The sequence below is a fragment of the Tiliqua scincoides genome, chromosome 2, assembly GCF_035046505.1.
Source record: "Tiliqua scincoides isolate rTilSci1 chromosome 2, rTilSci1.hap2, whole genome shotgun sequence".
Taxonomy (NCBI): domain Eukaryota; kingdom Metazoa; phylum Chordata; class Lepidosauria; order Squamata; family Scincidae; genus Tiliqua; species Tiliqua scincoides.
This window is the reverse complement of record NC_089822.1, coordinates 229,283,645-229,305,680: the sequence shown is the minus strand read 5'-3', so window position 1 is coordinate 229,305,680 and position 22,036 is coordinate 229,283,645. Positions and strand designations below refer to the sequence as shown.

The 22,036-nt window shown below is 44.4% G+C and overlaps 1 protein-coding gene across 1 annotated transcript in view; it reads left to right on the top strand.

Moving 5' to 3' along the window:
• GRM7 (glutamate metabotropic receptor 7) overlaps positions 1 to 22,036 on the top strand; it is a 466,404-nt gene that overhangs the window by 395,675 nt on the left and 48,693 nt on the right. The window contains exon 8 of the mRNA XM_066613569.1: positions 11,383 to 12,318. Within this exon, the coding sequence (XP_066469666.1) occupies positions 11,383 to 12,318 (936 nt within the window). The remainder of the gene's footprint in view (positions 1 to 11,382; positions 12,319 to 22,036) is intronic.

Here is a 22,036-nt window from a genome sequence, read left to right as displayed (position 1 = left end):
TGTCTTGAATAACACCATCATAATGAGTGTTGCTGCCAATGTCCTCACTTTCCGAAATGTGCAGTCTCTCCTAACTACATCTTGGTTCCTAAGAAGACATTCCTAAGAGTCAGTGAAAACTTCTCTCCCAGGAGGCACAGCTCACTCTCATCAAGGTAATGCTAATAAAGGGCAATTGATCAAAATGGAATGCTGTAGTGCTATAGGACTTCTGTGTGTCACCGTCCTATAAATTTGTGCAAATTCAGGCTTCCCACTTTGGCATAATCTTATTTGCAAGCTCAAGTCTTCCAAAATAAGACTTGCAGGCTCCTGATTTTAGAAGTGGGCTACTTCAGAATGCCAGATGCAGGGGAGGCCACCAAGACGCAGGTTATGTCTTGTTGTCTTGTGTTCTCCCTGAAGCATTTGGTAAGCCGCTGTGAGATACAGGAAGCTGGACTAGATGGGCCTATGGCCTGATCCAGCAGAGCGCTTCTTATGTTCTTTATAATAAATGAAACTTTCCCCTGGGGGCTGGGGATAAGAATAGGCCCTCAGTTTGGCTGTACTTGTCGTAAGAGGTGACTGAACAGCCACCGGGTAGATGGGACTCGTCAGCCTGAGAAGGCAGCTCATCTGAGAGAAGGAAAACTCTGATCCCAAACCTCCACTGCCTTGTGGCTACATCCAGTTATGGAAAAGGCTATCTGGTGTGCTCCCTGGGGCATTTGGTGGGCCGCTGTGAGATACAGGAAGCTGGACTAGATGGGCCTATGGCCTGATCCAGTGGGACTGTTCTTATGTTCTTAGGCTTCAGGAGTTAACCTCGAGGCAAAATCCGGAGCCAGAGTCCCTGAGGCAGTTCATGGCTGAACACAGTCACGCGCTGACAACTCCTGAGATGCTGCTGGAACCAACCGTATTGGCCTCTGCCTTTCCATTGGACCATTTCAGCGACGTGGAGAGGGGGGATTTGTTGCATGGGTAACAGCCTATCCTCCATACCTGCTTTACCCAGGCTTCACACACTGGAGAGGACACTGTTCCAGAACCACCATTCAGAGCGTGACACCATAGTCTTCCAAGACTGAAGGATGCCAACAATAAATGAAACTTAGCTACCCACTTGCCGGCCACTTTCAGCCTCCTTCTCCTAGATGGCTCTCCCACCAGTGGCCTAGGCATGGGTGCAGCTATAATCTGCCATGTCTTTTTTATCTCAGGTACCTCTCCAATTGGGGTGCAATTAAGTCTTTGTGCCTTCCTTGAAGGACACACCATAACTCAATCAAGCCCAGGTCACTCCTGCCTGCTCACCCAGGAGATGCTCCAGATCCCATTATTCACCCAGGAATGTCTTTATATGCCTCTCCTGCTCCTGGACTAGAATTTTGGCATTTTCTTCCTCACTGAAAGCATCCGCACTACCCATTTTGGTAGTTTCTCTCTCTGGTAGAGACTTCCACAATGTCATGAGATTGTTCCACTTGGAGAGTATCTTGCCTCATTAGGCAACCTCACCTCCAGAGGAACTAATTTCCCTGCCCAGGAAGAGATATCTTTTTTGCTGCCTTTTACCTTTCCCTCAGGATACAAAGCCATGGAGCCCAGTCTGACTTTATGGCACTTTTGTGACACTCCTGGACCGACTCAAGAGACTTGCCCTGACGTAACTGCCGGTTTGGACTGCAGACTTAATTTATATTCTTTTGGAAAATATCCATATTCTTTTGGAAAATTCTGTCTCACTGTTACTGTTAGCTTAATTAGAGGCACTTAGAGGTGGTTTATCCCCTGGGGGCTGGGGATAAGTATAGGCCCTCAGTTTGGCTGTACTTGTCATAAGAGGCAACTAAACAGCCACCGGGTAGATGGGACTGAAGGATGCCAACCAGAGGTGGTTTGCTTTGCTATCCAGTTCACAGTCTGCAATTAACCATACAGTGCACTGTGGTCTCTTGTTATAAATTCTTCCAATTTGGTTTAATTCTCAGTCGGTCAATCCTGGTCCAAGACTCTGTATGGTTACATGTGTGGTGTTAGACACATGTGCATGTGTATGAGAGCACTGTTGGCAACAGAATTCTCAGACTGGCTTGCAAGAAACAGGAAGAAAAATTAGTTTTCGTTAAATCTGCAGTGCAGGAGAAGTGAGTGACAGTCAGTGTAATGTATTGGTCCACTCAGGAGGGAAAGATGTGCAGGTTTAAAAACTAGCTATAGCATTAAAGTATCTTAAGAACTCAGGAGAGATAAAATGTTCTTTTAGAAACATTCAAAATAGACAAACTGCTGAGAGAGAAAATCCAGCAGGCAGCTGTAGAATTCATGATCAGGCTTTTTAGTGGTATAATCAATAGTCCTTTGAGAATATAATAGTGATGTCCAAAGGAGTTCTAGAAGCCATTTTATCTCAGCAAACATGTTCCAACGGGAACCAGCAGTGATCATTTCAGGTATTATCTCTGATTTCTGTGGTTCAAGAAACATTTGTTAAAGTGTCACCTTGCTTACCACTGTGACTGCAATATGAAAGGGAAACAGATTGAGATTTCTGATTTGAAGCAAGGCAGAGCAAGAAAACCAAGCTAAACAGGAAGACCCTTACCTGGGCTAAACACTAAAACCAAATAAAAATGAATGCAACTTTTCAGGTATATAGGGGGTTCCGCAGCGGTTCTGTTCCCAGAACCTCCATGGATACCAAAATCTGTGGATGTTCAAATCCATGGAAATGGCAACCCCAAACCCTCTGAATCCTGCACGGTTTCCCCAGGCCTCAGAATGCTTTGAAAGGGCATAAAAATGTCACTTCCAGTTTCCTGAGAAACTGGAAGTTGCAGGGTTTTGCCCAAAATGGAGATTCTGAGGGTCAGGAAGGCTGCACATGGTCTCCCTGTTCCTCAGATCACCTTCTGGATCCAACTGGAGTACAGCTCCAGTCAGATTTGGAGGGTCCAGGTGGGCCAAAATCCATGGATTTGGAACCCATAGATGATCAAATCAGCAGTTTCTGAATTTGTGGATATTGAGGGCCCACTCACAATATATTGTCACAAAGGATTGTTGCTTCTTAACACATCACTATCCACTTGAGTTTTGATTGACTTCTGTTACTTTTTCCCTCAAGTCATGCACAGAATCATAGTGTAGCATCTTACATGATTCTATTGGAGTATTGCTTTGTTGTTGCTGCTAATATCACATGACTTCCTGTTACACATCAGGCACCACATAGATCAGGCATGGAGTGGTCTGTGAAGTGGCTGTGAAGAAGGCAAATTCTGTGCTCTGGATCATTACAGTATGAATTGAAAATAAGATGGCCAATGTTATTATGCCATTGTACAAATTTGTACAAAATTGTACAAATAACTGGCCCACCTCACCCCAGCAGTGTCTTTTCTAGTGGCTGTTTGCTGGTGTTGCATTTTTTTAAGATTGTGAGCCCTTTTGGGACAAGGAGCCATTAGTTATTTGATTTTTTTTCTGTAAACCGCTTTGTGAACTTTTTGTTGAAAAGCAGTATATAAATACTGTTAATAATAAAAATAATAATTTACGGTAAGGCCACATCTGGAGTACTGTGTCCCATTCTATTCATCGCATTTGCTAAAGGACATAGTGGGATTTGTCTCCTGAGAGGGAGACAGGGTGATGATAGACCGGCGGTCTCTGGTTTGTCCTGAAACAGCCCTCCCTGTCCCGATCAGTGCTAACTGTTCTTTCAGGCCGATCTGGACACAGGTACACTCTGGATAGTCACATCTCTTGCTCAGTGTGCCAGAAGGCTGTGCATCAGGATATTTGGGCAGATGTGACTTCCCAGAGCATCCCTTTGCCCAGATCAGCTTGAAAGAAACATGACAATGCAGTATAACGGTAAGCACTGCTTACAAGGGGGAGGGCTTTTTCCAAGTCCCAGATCTGGCTGATGGGCGAGGGTTTGGAGAGCCCTGTGATAGACCACCATGTTGGTTCTGAACTGACAGCAGGTGGACACAGCTGGGACAAGCTAACATCTTACCTTCCTTGTTCTCAGTGATGCAAACCATGTGGCTCATCCAAGATCAAGCACTGGATCATATATGTTTTCTCATGTAGTAACAATATCACCGGGAGACTTGTTAGCAAGTTGGCAGATCAACAGAGGTCCTTCTAGTTGTGAGAATGACCATCCCAATGCTCTCCATGTCATTAGATGATACCATGGTCATTGTATTGCATTCATAGTCACTACAGATCAGGGACTTGCCAATTCAGTGTTGAGCCTTTGACTGGGGAATTAATTTTTTTTTTTCATACTTTGACAAATTTGAGTTTGTACATTGCTGTAGTTTGTATTGACTGCATATTATTGACATATACTTAGCTTCAAACCATTATCATTCTGAAGCACAGGATTTAGAAACTAATTACAAGACTTAAATGGATAAGCCTGAGGAGTTATGTCATGCAAATATTGCTATCTGTGAGGCTAAATATACCAAAACTGTTTGAACTGCTGACTTAGTAACTGGAGTTGGGAACCAATCTGCAAGATAACAATAAATCTTAGAACAATCCTCAACTCTTGTTTCCAGTATATCCATGGAAATCATGGTGTAGCTGTTATTAAACAGCTACAGGGAACAATTGTAGCTACATAAGGGGAAATGGTTATTTTCAGGCATGGTGTGTTAATTAACCCCCACGTAATTATTTCCTTAGTGATTTTTATTTTAATTAAACATTGCGTGGAATTGTTGAATATAAAGCAAGAGGGATATTACAGCAATGTTCCTTTGGCAAAGCAAGTGTGCTTTCATGTAAGGAAAACATCAGTGACTGCTACAGCTAGAGATGAGATATTGGGAGCGGTAGATTTTTGCTGACTTTTTTTTAATGCTCTTTCACAACAGGAGTCACATGTAATGCCATTTGTCAGCACTTGATTTCTAATTGTCAGTATGGTCATAGGTATATCTTATATTTTGCAAGGGGTTTCGTTCTCCTGAGGATCACTGCGGTTCCACCACAGGCCCTGATAAGAGGTCACTGAGATCTAGTTTGTGTAACCCCACCCATTTGTAATGTATTGAGAATAGCACAACATGACTCTAGCAAGATAACATTTACATAACAAAATGCATTTAGGCCCAAATCCTAACCAACTTTCCAGCACTGGGGTAAGGGCAATGCAGCTTCATGGTAAGGGAACAAACATTCCCTTACCTTGAGAAGGCCTCTGTGAATGCCACCCAACTGCAGGATGTAACACATGCCCCATTGGCACAGTGCTGGAAAGTCGGTTAGGACTTGGGCCTTAATGCATTTTGTTATGTAAATGTTATTCTGCTAGAATATTAACAGTTTGGTCTTATTTAGAGGAATCCTTCCTTGGTGTAACATCATAGAAATGTGTGTGTGTCTCCTCCCAAAAACAGATGCATTTTTGGAAGCATTTCACCTTGTCAAGACATTTGTTTGGTTGCTGAGTTCATTCTGGATTAACACCACTTTAATAATACAGGTTGAGTCTTATTATTCATGAAGTTTCCGTTCCCAGAACTCATGTGGATGGCAAAAATTGCATTAAAGCAAAACAATGATCCAGTGGGGCTGTTCTTATGTCAGGGGTCAAGCCCTTGTCTGACCCCTGCCTTACCTGGCTGTGGGCCAGGGACAGAACCACCTGGCCACAGAGTCACCGCTGCCTTGCCAGCTGACCAGGCAAGACATAAGAACATAAGAACAGCCCCACTGGATCAGGCCATAGGCCCATCTAGTCCAGCTTCCTGTATCTCACAGCGGCCCACCAAATGCCCCAGGGAGCACACCAGATAACAAGAGACCTCGTCCTGGTGCTCTCCCCTACATCTGGCATTCTGACTTAACCCATTCCTAAAATCAGGAGGTTGCGCATACACATCATGGCTTGTACCCCATAATGGATTTTTCCTCCAGAAACTCGTCCAATCCCCTTTTAAAGGCGTCTAGGGTAGACGCCAGCACCACATCCTGTGGCAAGGAGTTCCACAGACCGACCACGCGCTGAGTAAAGAAATATTTTCTTTTGTCTGTCCTAACCCGCCCAACACTCAATTTTAGTGGATGTCCCCTGGTTCTGGTATTATGTGAGAGTGTAAAGAGCATCTCCCTATCCACTCTGTCCATCCCCTGCATAATTTTGTATGTCTCAATCATGTCCCCCCTCAAGCGTCTCTTTTCTAGGCTGAAGAGGCCCAAACGCCGTAGCCTTTCCTCATAAGGAAGGTGCCCCAGCCCCATAATCATCTTAGTCGCTCTCTTTTGCACCTTTTCCATTTCCACTATGTCTTTTTTGAGATGCGGCGACCAGAACTGGACACAATACTCCAGGTGTGGCCTTACCATCGATTTGTACAACGGCATTATAATATTAGCCGTTTTGTTCTCAATACCCTTCCTAATGATCCCAAGCATAGAATTGGCCTTCTTCACTGCCGCCGCACATTGGGTCGACACTTTCATCGACCTGTCCACCACCACCCCAAGATCTCTCTCCTGATCTGTCACAGACAGCTCAGAACCCATCAGCCTATATCTAAAGTTTTGATTTTTTGCCCCAATGTGCATGACTTTACACTTACTGACATTGAAGCGCATCTGCCATTTTGCTGCCCATTCTGCCAGTCTGGAGAGATCCTTCTGGAGCTCCTCACAATCACTTCTGGTCTTTACCACTCGGAAAAGTTTGGTGTCGTCTGCAAACTTAGCCACTTCACTGCTCAACCCTGTCTCCAGGTCATTTATGAAGAGGTTGAAAAGCACCGGTCCCAGGACAGATCCTTGGGGCACACCGCTTTTCACCTCTCTCCATTGTGAAAATTGCCCATTGACACCCACTCTCTGCTTCCTGGCCTCCAACCAGTTCTCAATCCACGAGAGGACCTGTCCTCTAATTCCCTGACTGTGGAGTTTTTTCAGTAGCCTTTGGTGAGGGACCGTGTCAAATGCCTTCTGAAAGTCCAGATATATAATGTCCACGGGTTCTCCCGCATCCACATGCCTGTTGACCTTTTCAAAGAATTCTATAAGGTTCGTGAGGCAAGACTTACCCTTACAGAAGCCATGCTGACTCTCCCTCAGCAAGGCCTGTTCGTCTATGTGTTTTGAGATCCTATCTTTGATGAGGCATTCCACCATCTTACCCGGTATGGATGTTAGGCTGACCGGCCTATAGTTTCCCGGGTCCCCCCTCTTTCCCTTTTTAAAAATAGGCGTGACATTTGCTATCCTCCAATCTTCTGGTACCGTGGCTGTTTTGAGGGACAAGTTGCATATCTTAGTCAAGAGATCTGCAACTTCATTCTTCAATTCCTTAATAACCCTTGGGTGTATGCCATCAGGGCCCGGTGACTTATTGATCTTTAATTTATCAATGAGGTCTGAAACATCTTCTCTTTTAACCTCTATCTGACTTAACTCCTCGGTTAGGAGGGGCCGTTCGGGCAGCGGTATCTGCCCGAGGTCTTCTGCCGTGAAGACAGATGCAAAGAACTCATTTAATTTCTCTGCCATCTCTAAGTCTCCTTTTATCTCCCCTTTCCCTCCCTCACCATCCAGAGGGCCAACCGCTTCTCTGGCGGGTTTCCTGCTTCTAACATATTTGAAGAAGCTTTTATTATTCCCCTTAATGTTGCTGGCCATGCGTTCCTCATAGTCTCGCTTGGCCTCCCCTATCACCTTCTTACATTTCTTTTGCCACAGTTTATGTTCCTTTTTTATTCTCCTCATTAGGGCAAGACTTCCATTTACGGAAGGAAGCTTCCTTGCCCTTCACAGCCTCTCTAACTTGGCTGGTTAGCCATGCGGGCACTCTCCTGGATTTAGTGGAACCCTTCTTTCTTTGCGGTATACACCTCTGCTGGGCCTCTATTACTGTTGTTTTAAGCAGCCTCCATGCACTCTGGAGAGATTGGACTCTTTCCAATCAAAACCAAGACGCAGGGCGGCTGAGTGGGAAAGACAATCCCCCCCCAGAGCTCACCTGACTGGAGCAGTGAGCAGGGCAGGATCACCATTAATCACCAGAGAGGAGGGAAGCAGGCTAGGGTCAGGGACCCTTTTAGCCTTGAGATGGAGGAAGAGGAGGAGCAGAGGGTGTGGCTGGGGAGGATAAAAGCAGGGAAGCCTGTGATGACAGGCAGTTCTGGAGAGGGAAGGCAGGAGGCTGGAGCTGGAACCCCTTCCTGAAGACCAAGGGCCTCAGGTCCTGCCTCTAGGGAGGAGGGCAAGGGTGTCATGAACCCCCTTCCCCTGGCTTAGTCTGAGGCTTCTCCTGCAGGGAGAAGAGGTGGACTCACCCGCCCAGGGGACCCCAACAGACCAACCAGCCAACCCTTGGCACCCTGCCAGGCGACCCCCAGAGACCCCCTTCATGGGGCACCCCTCACAAATTAAAAAAACGATGTCCCTTTGCTGGGCAATTTAAAAACAGCCTTGCTGACCTTTGTGATGTAAGACCGAGGCATTAGGCAGACAATCCATCAATCAGTGTCTCTCCAGGCACTTAGAAAGGCCAGCAACCCCTTCACCAATGCAAAGTTATTATCTTTCTTTCATGTGCTCAGGGGGAAGGGAAGGGTTGCTGGCTCGGAGTGAAGCTGTTCTGCCTAAAGAATGATTGATGGATTCAGCTGGCTGCCCTCTCTCACATTAACAAGGCTATTGTTAAACGATTGTTTTCCTTTAATTTAAAGGGCTCTTCTCATTGTGTTAAGATATAAAAATATGTGGATTTTTCCACTGGTGAAAAATCCTTGGATAATTAGGTTATACCTGCAATTGTTTGCATGACTGTTTCTCTACAAAAGAAAAGAAAAGTTTTTTTAAAACTATGATTTTTAAGGGATGCATTTTTCCCCTTCTCCAGGGATCAGCACATTCCTTCTCATTTGCAGTGGACATTCATGTTGAGTCAAATCTGTGTATAAAAAAAATCAGTGTATAACAAGGTTGGACCTGTAATAATTAAAATATCAGTGTTCATGTATGTGATTGTTACACCACTATCACAACTGAATTCATACAGTGTAGAATCCTACATATTGTTCTTTTACAGCTCCACTTCACTTGGGTCATAAAGAATCTTATCAACAATGAATAAATCTTGCTGTTTTGTTTTTAAAAAAGAGAGATTTGGATTTACATTGAAAGGAGAAACCAGGGTATATTTGTGTGCCTTACTTCAAAAGCTGTATAGTAATATGAAGTGACAAACGAAAATTGCCTGTGTTAACAGAACTCTCTTTCTGACTTAAATCTATGTTAGCTGTTCAGGAATTATGTCTTATCATTTAGTATACATATTTAGCATAATTAACTGGAACTTTAGGAATTACAGCAGTGACACACAAAAATAGAGAAATATGTTTAAGCTGTCATATTTAACATATGAAACTGTCTTATAGTCAGTCGAATGGTCTGTCTAGCCCAATATCATTTTCTTTGAAAGTTAGCAGTTTGGGTTTTCTGACTTTCCTGGCCTTGCTACTGGAACCTATGTTCGGTTTAATAGCTCCTGAGTGTTGCAAATATGCCGAAAAGCAAGTTTGTGCTGACTCAGGAGTTGGCTAGGCCAGCACAGAGACCTGGTAGGTTGTTTTGGGACAGGTGGTGCGGGGTGTGTGGGAGAGTGTGGCGGGAGGGTGTTCCAGGGTTGGGGAGGGGGCATTTTAGGGTAGAATGAGAGGTGGATCAGGCCTGGGATAGTGGTGGGAATTGGCAGTTAGGTCAAATCCTAACCTTTGTCCCTGGCCTGAGCAGCCCTACATGGGCTGCTCAGATTTGCACTAGCTAAATGCACATGCCAGATCTCATCTGATCTCAGAAGCTAAGCAAGGTCAGGCCTGGTTAGTACTTGGATGGGAGACCGCCTGGGAATCCTGGGTGCTGTAGGCTTATACCATAGTCTTTCGAGACTGAAGGTTTCCAACCAAATAGCTGGCACAGATCTTAGTGGCTCCATAGGGGTGGCTGGGGCTTGACAGTGGTAAAGGGAAAAATATCTCCTTACTCTGAGGTGACGTCCAGCCTACACCTAACCTGCGCCACTGTGGCCTGCTTATTCCAACGCAGGTTAGCATTGGGTTATGGATATGATAAGGACTTAGCCTAGGATTTTGAATATCCTAGGCTATGTTCTGTCAATGAACTTTGGCTCTTCTCCAGAATTTTAAAAGATGATACCAAGTACATTTTTTAAAGGACTTAAACAATTTTTTTTCTTTATTTTAGTACCCGTGTCTCTATCTGATTCCCCAGTCTCACTCTGCCAGACTCAGGGCCCAATCCTATCCAACTTTCCAGCTCCGATGCAGCCAGAATGCAGCTTCGAGGTAAGGGAACAAATGTTCTCTTACCTTGAGGAGCCCTCTATGATTGGCTCCCCACCACAGGATGCAGCGCATGCCCCATTGGTATGGTTGCACCAGCACTGGAAAGTTGGATAGGATTGTGCCCTCAATTGTTTATCTAACAGGCCATTTTTTCATAATTACTTTTCTTGCCGGAAGTAACAAGACAGTAACTTTTGGAGGTAAATGATACAATTATAATGAAGACTATTCTAATTAGATGAGAGAAAGAACATGCCATAATTTTGTCCCAGTAGTGCTGCAAACTGCTTGCAGATGGCATTGATATTCAATGGGTTATACATTGGTGGTATAGCAAATACTCCTTTGAATATGGAAATTTAATATCTATAAAATATTTGTCAAATAAATGACATTCCAGGGTCACATTCTACACATTTTTAATGTGTAGGATATATTGCAGACCTCTGTTGTATCTGTACTGGTATGGTAACAGTGGAAGGAGCAACAAAGATTCATGTTTTCATTGGGATCTGTGGACAATCACTGTGTATCATATTATTCTCTCCACAGTTGCTGGACAAAAATAATACTGAATAAAATGGTTGCATTTCTTTCGGCGTGTACTGTTGTTCCTCAGTTTTAATGTGTTAATCTAGCTAAACAGCATGTTAACTGTCAGTAAATTGGGCATAATGGCACTACACATGTATTTAAGTAGGTATATAAAACTATTTCCATAGTAAAAAAAAAAGAACAAGGTAAATAGACTATTTTTAAATCTCTTTTAACATTTTGTTATGCTTTTTTCCTGCAAGTTCTCTCTTTTTTCTTTTGATTATCACTGCTTCAGTTTATTAAAAAAAAAAAAACCTCAATTACACTTGGAAGAAAAAAATTTCTCTCTCCATACATAATTTTAGCTGAAACAGTTTCCAGGATACAAGCTCTGCACATATTCATTTGTCTCCATCAATAAACTCTCAAGTCTTCTAGCATGGTTTGATCATTGCATTCAGATAACCTATCCCTACTTACTTTACTTGTTTTTTACTCATAGATAGATGAAATGCAATGGGGCAAAGGAGTGAAGAAAATCCCTACTTCTGTCTGCAGTCTTCCCTGTAAACCAGGAGAAAGAAAGAAGGTTATGAAAGGAATGAAATGTTGTTGGCACTGCGAGCTGTGTGATGGATACCAGTACCAGTTTGATGAAGAGAGCTGTCAGCTCTGTTCCTACAATCAGCGGCCCAATGAGAATCGCACAGGATGCAGCCCGATCCCGATTGTGAAGCTTGAATGGCATTCCCCGTGGGCTGTCATCCCAGTCTTCTTGGCCATGCTTGGAATAATTGCCACCATTTTTGTAATGGCAACATTCATCCGATACAACGACACGCCCATTGTGAGGGCTTCTGGAAGGGAGCTCAGCTACGTTTTATTGACAGGAATATTTCTGTGTTACATCATCACTTTCTTAATGATTGCCAAGCCTGATGTGGCAGTGTGTTCTTTCCGGCGTATCTTCCTGGGACTGGGAATGTGCATCAGTTATGCTGCTCTGTTGACTAAAACAAACCGTATCTACCGTATATTTGAACAGGGCAAAAAATCAGTGACAGCACCCAGGCTTATTAGCCCAACGTCACAGCTGGCAATCACTTCAAGTTTGATATCAGTACAGCTTCTTGGGGTTTTCATTTGGTTTGCAGTTGATCCACCCAACAGTATTGTAGATTATGACGAACGTAAACCTGTGGAACCAGATCAAGCCAGAGGAGTTCTCAAATGTGACATTACGGATCTACAAATCATATGTTCCTTGGGCTATAGCATTCTCCTAATGGTAACATGTACTGTGTATGCCATCAAGACTCGGGGTGTCCCAGAGAATTTTAATGAAGCCAAACCCATTGGATTCACTATGTACACTACTTGTATAGTATGGCTTGCCTTCATTCCAATATTTTTTTGCACTTCCCAAGCAGCTGAAAAGGTAAGTGAAAATCAAGTCACTTATATAACATGATTACAGCTTTGAGCTGTACTAGATAGCTGTTTCTTACGGGTCCAACAATATACAATGTTGTTTTTTCTTCAAGTATTTGATAGAGCACTGAACAGTCAATAAGAATCAACTGATGCATCAATTTCAGTGTTGCAGCAGTACCTTTTTCAGCACAATTAACATCACTTAAATTGTCATTTTTCAGCACAAGAGGCAGCTCATAGCTAAACCATTTTGATTACAGGGTGTAAACTTTGCGTCAGTCAAAGATAGTTTTTGTGTGCGAGCTCATATTTCTCAAATTCATAGCAAAAGAGATCAAGGAAATGCTGAGAACCAAGAATTCCTGAGCATGAACAATGCATATACCAGAAAGGCATTTCTCAAACTCCAAAATGTAGCTCAAACCTATTAATGTGAACAGCGTGTGTTAAATGTTAAGTGTTTAAAATACTGCTGCCTTTGTTATTTAAAATATATAATACAGCATTTCTGGATTCAGGGAAGCAGGAAGGCTCAGTATACTGATCCATACAAAGGTGTCACTCAGATGATTTTTTTTAAAGCTATTTTTTCAGAGCCAGCATGATTTGGATTCGATGCAGATAAAAATCAGCAATAATACTTGACTGCTGTGATCAATTAAAACATCGATATCCAACTATATTGTTTTCTACTTTAACCCATGTAATTTGGAATAAATAGTTTCATTACAAAATTTGCAGCGTGGTAGCAAAATTGGCTGAATAAATAGCTGGTGGTAAATCTCCAGGTTATTGCTGAAAAGAGTGAACCAGATTGGCCACCTGCCACTGCTGGATTGGACCCCCCTGCTAGATTCTCATTACAAATAATGTATTCAATATATTACACTATGAGTTTGTTCAACATTCTCTACCCCACTTTCTTGGTATTCTCTGGTGTGACAGAAACTCATAGAGGCACTGAGAACAAAATAAGAAAAGAGAATATTGCTGCAGAGGGAATACAGAGGAATTCTGTAGCTGAAGAGTATGGGGCAGGATGCTTGCCATGGCCTGTGGAACACTTCTGATTGCCAATCTGTTCTGACTAGTAGTTGGCAACCTTCAGTCTCGAAAGACTATGGTATCGCGCTCTGAAAGGTGGTTCTGGAACAGCGTCTGGTGTGACTGAAAAGGCCGATTAGGGAGTGACAATCCCTTCCACATTGGGAGCAAGTGCAGTCTGTCCCTGGCCTGTCTCCCTGGCTATGGGCCTTCCTTCTTTGCCTCTTAGCCTCAGACTGTTGGCCAAGTGTCTCTTCAAACTGGGAAAGGCCATGTTGCACAGCCTGCCTCCAAGCAGGCCGCTCAGAGGCCAGGGTTTCCCACTTGTTGAGGTCCACTCCTAAGGCCTTCAGATCCCTCTTGCAGATGTCCTTGTATCGCAGCTGTGGTCTACCTGTAGGGTGCTTTCCTTGCATGAGTTCTCCATAGAGGAGATCCTTTGGGATCCGGCCATCATCCATTCTCACGACATGACCGAGCCAATGCAGGCGTCTCTGTTTCAGTAGTGCATACATGCTAGGGATTCCAGCACGTTCCAGGACTGTGTTGTTTGGAACTTTGTCCTGCCAGGTGATGCCGAGAATACGTCGGAGGCAGCGCATGTGGAAAGCATTCAGTTTCCTCTCCTGTTGTGAGTGAAGAGTCCATGACTCGCTGCAGTACAGAAGTGTACTCAGGATGCAAGCTCTGTAGACCTGGATCTTGGTATGTTCCGTTAGCTTCTTGTTGGACCAGACTCTCTTTGTGAGTCTGGAAAACGTGGTAGCTGCTTTACCGATGCGTTTGTTTAGCTCGATATCGAGAGAAAGAGTGTCGGAGATCGTTGAGCCAAGGTACACAAAGTCATGAACAACCTCCAGTTCATGTGCAGAGATTGTAATGCAGGGAGGTGAGTCCACATCCTGAACCATGACCTGTGTTTTCTTCAGGCTGATTGTCAGTCCAAAATCTTGGCAGGCCTTGCTAAAACGATCCATGAGCTGCTGGAGATCTTTGGCAGAGTGGGTAGTGATAGCTGCATCGTTGGCAAAGAGGAAGTCACGCAGACATTTCAGCTGGACTTTGGACTTTGCTCTCAGTCTGGAGAGGTTGAAGAGCTTTCCGTCTGATCTGTCTGTTCTGACTAAAAAAGAGAAAACCTACTGGGAGGGAGGATCATGCTGAATCCTTCTTGAATACTACACCCACTCATAGAAGGGGGAAGTATATGGCGAGTGTGTATAATGAAATTCACAGTTTTGGCCCCTTTAAGCCCTCGGGAGACTGCGCTCCAGTCACCTCCAGAGGGCTTTCTGAAACCCGCAGAGGCCGCATGCATCCGCTTATGCATCCTCCTCTGTGGGCTTCAGAATGGTCCCGGAGTGCAAAAAAACACAACTTCCAGTTTCCTGAAGGAAAGCAGAAGTGACATTTTTTGCCCTTATAAAGCATTCGGAGGCGTGTGCCGTTTAACAACCTTCCATGTAACAACAGACCGCATATATCTATCTCCAGTAGCCTGTGGAGCCAGCTACGTTCTGGCATGGAATGTCTGTTTGCACAACAAAGGCAACCTAGTCACATAACAGCGGGGATTGGCAAATGTATCCCCATCATTAAGCAGCGCAAACTCAAGAGTATGACCTCATAACAATGTAACTCCCTTGTCTAATAGGACAGAATGGAGCCAAAACTGTATGAGTGACCATTAATGTTTTCAGGTTTTTTAAAGGCACATGGTTGTTTTTTTTTGGTTTTTTTAATTCTGGGGCCTCCTAATGCTTCAGGAATGGCTCTGATTTGGAGCCATTCAGAAGTAAGTGCAGGTGGGAGGGCCTTGATCGCAACCCACCAGACATGGGGTTGCAGCCCACACTTTGGGAAGCCTGGCTTTTAGGTGTTCTAGAATAATTTATTTCTTCTATATATAAACTTAAGTGAACTGTTCTTTGCCGTTCCTTCAGCCCCTGATACAAAGTTTGGGAGCTGCTGCCACCTTGCCCTGGCTTGCTCCCAGGGTCCGCTGCAATAATACAAAGGGGTGGGAGAGCAAGCAATTGACCAGTTGCTTGGGAGGAGGAAGAAGTATCCATTCATCTTGCTACCAGGGCAGAAGCAAAAGCAATGATCCATGATGTGTGGGATCCTTGTCCTCACCCTCATTGTACGAGCCAATTGCTTGCGCTTACATTCACTATTGTTCCAGGGACCCTGGGAGCAGGCTGTAGCTGCCACATGAGTTGCCCTGTTCTAAAACTGTTGGTCACGAAAGCATACAGTCCTGCTGTGATTCTAGATCTCCCTAACCTTTTACATAAGTTGTATATAGAGCTATCCCTGTGTGGACACAAGTCCTGGCAAGAGCAACTCCCTTTCCAATTTCAAACTTACAAATGTCATCAATCATTTGCTGCTCATTCAAAATATTATGTCATTTGGAGGCATAAGTTTCAGATAATTCAATTTTAAAATTCTATCAGTGTGAGGCATTGCATTATGTGGTGGCCCTGCCTTTGACACTAGATATTTTTCACTTGCAAACATTGGAACCGTGTCTCAGGGAAATGTGATATTCCATTTTATACTTCATAAAATGACATAAATTGGCCCTCTAAGTGTGCATCTCAGAATCTAGTAGAATTGGTGTGGATCCATCCATCAAAATCAGAGATGGGTCAAGCGGCTACAAAAACATGATGGCAAATATAGGTATAACCAGATTTTTTTACCTGCAGTTTTATCTCAATGCGATGAGAAGGGCCCTTTCAATTAAAGGAAAAAACTCATTTAAAAATAACTTCATTAATACAAGAGAGGGCAGCCGGCTAACAATCCATCAATCATTTTCTCTCCAGGCACTTAGAACAGCTTCACTCCAAGGCAAGCAACCCCTTCCTTTCCCCTGAGCATGTGAAAGAAAGATAATCACTTTGCGTTGGTGAAGGGAGGGGTCGCTGGCTTGGAGTGAAGCCTTTCTAAGGGCATGGAGAGAGACTGAGTGGTGGATTGTCTGCCTAATGACTCTGTCTTATATCACAAAGGTAAGCAAGGCTGTTTTTAAATCATCTAGTCAAGGGACATTGTTTTTTAAGTGTATTTGCTTTAATGCGATTTTTGCCATCTGTGTGAGTTCTGGGAATGAAACTCTCACGAACAACGAGACTCAGAGCCTAATCCTGAGCTCAGCGCTCCTGCTTCCCACCAGTGCTCACTGTCGCAAACATGCCGTAAGGCACATGTGCAAGGCTTACCCCCGGGCCAGCGCCCGTGGTAGCCCAGCACTGGCCAGCATTGGGCTAGCACTGGGTGGGTGCCCATCCTCCGCTGCTCGATGGTCACACGGACTGGCGAGCTGCGGAATGGTGGGCGGGGAGGGGGCGTTCCAGGGAGGGGGGAGGCAGGCGGAGGATGGGGAGGAGGCATGATAGAGAGGCAGAGAGAGGGTGGGCGGGAGGCGTGCCAGGGGGAGGGAGGAACAGCTCTGCAGGATCCAAGGTGCTTGTGGAGGGCTCCACGTCCTACACGAGTGCCTTTACTTTACAGCTGACCTTTTGGTTGGTGGTAATATGAGTAGCCCCACTGCAGTGTTGCTTCCCTTACCCAGGAGAAGGGGACAAAAGTCCCCTTCTCCCCAGGTGCCACCCGCGGTAGCCCGGGGCGCACTGGATCCGGCGGCAGCTGTTTTTGTTGCTGCCAAAGCTGCACGCCCCGGGCAGCTCAGGATTGGGCTGTCAACCTGTAATGGAAATTTTGGAAACTGGACACAGGCAGTCTTTTTGACTGCTGTTTACTCAGTTATTCCACTGATGTTTCTGCACTTTTGAAAGAAAATGGTTGTGTTTATGGCACCATTTACCAGCAATTAGTACAGCATCTCATTTCAAGGAATTCCTCTCATTACTCACGAGCTGCTATAGAATGTTGCCTTTCTTCGTCTGAGAGTGGCCTAGTTGCAATTGACCTGTGAGTTGCAACAAGTGATCAAAACATTCCTTTACTGCCATGAGGATTTCATGCTACGTGACGTCCCTAACACACTAGGGCTTGTTAAACATGGCTTGTTAACCTCAACATTTGGACAGCGGCTTCTGTACAAATGAAATGCGGGTGGTAATGCTGCTGTATAATTGGCTCTGACAACAAAACTATTCTGCATTCTTGCTGGCTCTGTGGATACCTTGATCAGAGACAAAGCAACCTCCAAAAAGTGTTAGACCAATTATAGACACTATAGATTTATGCTGGAATCAATACAAACTGGCTCTTGAAAAGAGCATGAACGGTTCCTGTAAGGTCAAGCAAAGCAAAGCACAGCTTGAATCAATAAGCCTAACTGAAATGAGTGATGATCACACATGTCTGTATTTCATTGGGTTAGACATGTGCTGTAAAGCCACAATCACTCCCTCTCTTGTACGTCTGTATAAGAAACAGTTTAAAATATAATTGTCTTGTTTTGTCATCTGCATACATGTTTTATGCTCTTCTCTGTAAAGTAGAGTTTTTGGTATAACAGTAATCTGTGATGAGGATATGAGATCTCATCTGCAACGCATGGGAAATTAATGCTATACTAGTTGAACTATGACTATGGTATTAAGCACTGCAAGACACAATGCAGTGAGATCAGTCATCAAGGGAAGCTCTTCTAAAAGACAGTTTATTCACTACCATTATCTTTCCCTACAATGTTGAGATGCCGGAGAGTTTGAGTGTATTTCTAGGCTGTGCTGTCAGTCAGAGGACTCAACAGACAGACCCATCATGTCACATTACTGAGCAAGATCCTAGAAAATGTTTCCAAATCATCTGCAAGAATCAGGGGTCCCTGGGCAGACAAGTTATTCCTGAAAGTATTCCTTTAAGATAGAATTTTACAAGCAAACTGGTGGAGGGCACCAGTCTGGGGCAATGAGACCAGGAGAGGCTCTCCTTGGTGCTGATTTGCTTCTTCAATTATACATTTTTACATCATCCATTACAGAAAATCATATGGTTAGGTGGTGAGGTAGTCATGGCGTGGGAGATCAAGTGCTTTGTTGAGCACAGATGCTTTTTGGAGGGCTTTGGTTATTGCATATCCATTTCAAGCTATCCCTTCCTTTGTGGCTGTTTATTGAAATAATGAAATTGTATTGAGCAGTATTGGATTTTATGTGACATGCAAAAGTGGTAACAAGAGCTGCTGAAATCTTGTCTGGCCAGCCTTCAATTATGTACGATTGTATTTATTTTTAACCTATGATCAAGCTCATTCCAAAGCGTGAACATAACGTTAAGCCACTCTTTGAGTGCTCTGTGTGAGGCCTCTGTGGAACAGGGTGGTGGTGGGGGTGAGGAAGAGAGTGGGGGTGAGGATCATTCCCGAGAAGGGACTGGGTTTGGTGGCAGTAGTGCCTGTCAAATCTTGATCCCCTTTCCAGGACTGATCTGCCTTCATGGGTCAAGGCATGGGTGCACCAGTGATATCGTTGGTCTAGATCCGAGTTGACCCATGAGACCACAGGGGCTTATCCTGGGGCAAGAGAAAATTTTTCACTTACCCTGAAGAGGACTCCCAAGATCAAAACCCCCTTACAGGATTCAGCGAACACCATGTTGACACTGCTGTATCGCCGCGCTAGGAGTTGTAGTGGATTGGGCTGCTGGTATCCAGTATAAGAGAATCTCGGTGCATCTAGCAACAAAGTCTACCTAGAATATATTTAAACATTTCTAAAGGTTTATGAGCAATCATTATTATCTGAAAGGTGTTAGCTCTTAACATTGATCTTGTTTGTGAGCACTCTTTCACAGTGGGAGAGGTATAAAGAATGCAGATGCTGAATTAGTTGTCTCTAGACAAAACTTTGCTTTCATGTCCCAATTATAGAGTCAACTCTATGGTCCTATCATTTCCTGTGTCCTAACCAGCTGAAGATGTGAAGCCCTTAAATGCATTTGTTGCTGAATCTGCCTGCCTTCTGTTCTGGAGACATTTTTTTAAAAAAGACTTTTTTTAGAAGTCAGGATTAGTGGCGTTCCTGGGGGTCCCCGCTCCCGGGGCAACCCCCAGAATTCCGCCCCCACCCCGTTTTGCCCCCCTTCTCCACCCCCTGTGCATGTGACCCAGAAGTAATTGCAGTGATGTCATCATCACTGCAATTACTTCCACGCAGCTGCCTCCTCCGTTCCCCCTTTGAAAACAAGGGGAAATGGAGGAGGCAGCTGAGGCCCTCACAGAGCCTTCTGCGCCGTGGGGGTCTCCATGGGAGTGGTCTGGGGCTGCTCCCAGTGGCCCCACTGGGAGCAGCCCCAGACCACTGCAGTGGAAACCTCCGCGCAGCTTGTAAGCTGAGCGGAAGGCTCCATGGGGGCCGGGAAGCGGTGCGCGTCCCCTCCAACGTCCCTCAGGGGCATGCGCCGCTTCCGCTGCGTCCCTGAGGGATGCCCTCAGGGCGTCTGCACACAAGGTAGCAGTTCCCAAACGTACCACACAAGGTACACAACGTACCACACAAGGTAGCAGTTTCCAAACGTACCATGTCACAGTGCCCTTCTTTCATGGTGGCCTCTTCTTCCTGGCTCTCTCAGATGCTGCCATCTTGGATTGCATGAAATCAGGTTGACAACAAAAATGACAACAAAAACACTATAATATACAGGCACATCCAATCTACATTGACAGGACAGTCCTATGTATGTCTGCTCAGATGTAAGCCCTATTGTGTTCAATGGGCCCGGTGGTGTAGCTAAATCATTTGACACCCAGAGCCCATAAATTTTTGTCACCCCCTTATGACATAATTGATTGATTGATTGAATTTTACATTATTATGCCATCCTTTCTCTAAGGAGCCCAGGGTGGTGTGCATGGTTCCTCCCCTTATTTTGCCCTCACAACAGCCCTGTAAGCCAGGTGAGACTGAGAGATAGTAATAGTCATGACATAAAATGAATAATAATGGCCAGAAAATAAATACAGTGAATATTTCCCCATAAGCAATGGATGAAATTCTGCATCACATGGTGTATAACATGATGGTATTATTCTTAAAAGCCACAATTTCCACAATTCTGTTCAGTAGGTTGTCAGTCGCTCCCCCCCCCCCCAGGATGTCTCATTGGTCCGTTTTTCAGCCCTACCCAGTATCCAATTTAATTTAAGTTCTTACATTTAAACCATATCACTATCAGGACCCACCTAGTTTTATAAGTCTAAAACAGAAAAAATTCACGTTACCAGCTCAAGCCTCTTGTTTTCTTCTTTTTGTGGGTAGGGAGCTGCCTTCTGGAGCACTTGCTAACATCCACTTTAATCAGATCAGGACCATTCTGGTGGCCTCACATTCCTCTTTGCCTGACCTGACCACGAACCAAGGCACGTTTGCTTACGTGTGAGTAAATGTGTCCATGTGGCTTAGTTTCACTTTCCTTAGGGCTCAATACGTTTGTCAGCTTGGAGGGAGAGGACTTCCTTCTTGGGTGTTTTCTGGGGGTTGCGTTCATCGGATGGTTCAATGGGACCATTTTGGTGTCGTTGGATTCTTCTCAGCTTGCCCTTCCCGATGTACTGAGGCAAGTTCACCTATTCATGATTAAATGCATGACACAGTTTCACTTTCCACAGGGTTCTATGTATTTTTGTTTTCTGGTTTTTTGACCATAACTTTTGATAGAATGAAGATATTTCACTCTTTTTTCCATTCTGCTGTAAATTCTGCATTGAATGGTATATAACATGATGGTATTATTCCTAAAAACACAATTTTAGTGATTTTGGTCACTTATGGTGTCACCCCCCAAGGCTGGTTCAAAGGGCGGACCGCCCTCCTGCCCCTCACTTGCTACGCCACTGAATGGGACTTACTCTTAGGAAAGTGTGTATAGGATTGCACCCTGGTGTACTTTCCTTTGTACTTTGCAGAATGAGCTTATTTGCCTTTTGTTGTAATGTCAGTATTGATTGACTCTTTAAGAGTAATTCATGTTTCTCTTGGACATTGCTGCATACCACCCACAAATGCTTGAATATGGAAGTTGCAATGGCAGTTATAAATTCATAAATATCAGTATCCAAAATCTTCCAGTGAAACATTTGTCAGTGTGTGCATTGCTGAACTAAAATGCCAAGAACCCAGTGGAGGCTTAATGCTTTTCTTGGGACCTTGCTTTCCTAATGGATTATGTGAAGGTATACTACAATTTTTTTTTGTAGTTCTTATGTAGAGGAAACCTCTCTGAGTACTGCATTCCACTGTTTGGAATCCCATAATTAATTCCCTCTGCTAGTAATGGAAGCCACATGTCATGGTTTTACTTATTACTGGTCAGATCTTAGTTCGAGTTGTATTGAAAGAATTGTGTGACATTCTATGAAAAGTCCATGCAAGCTAGAGTGGACTTGTATTGCTTTGAAAAACAGCTGTCCATCTCATGCTGCATGGCAAATCTCTGTTGGAACTAAGCAACAGAAGTGGACAAATGGAGTGGCCTGGGGGCCATGGTCCATAGGTAGACTGTGGGAGGTGTTAGGGAGGGTAGCAGTGCATGGCCAGGCAGGCGGGTGCAGTGCTTGTCACTAAGGGCGGCAAGTGCCGTGAGTTGGGTCCACCTGTCCTCCTTCACTTTCCAATGGAAGCAGGGACATGTAGTGCATAGGCACATGGTTATGCAGGGGGTGACGATGCCACATCAATGTGTGGCCCAGCCCCAGATGC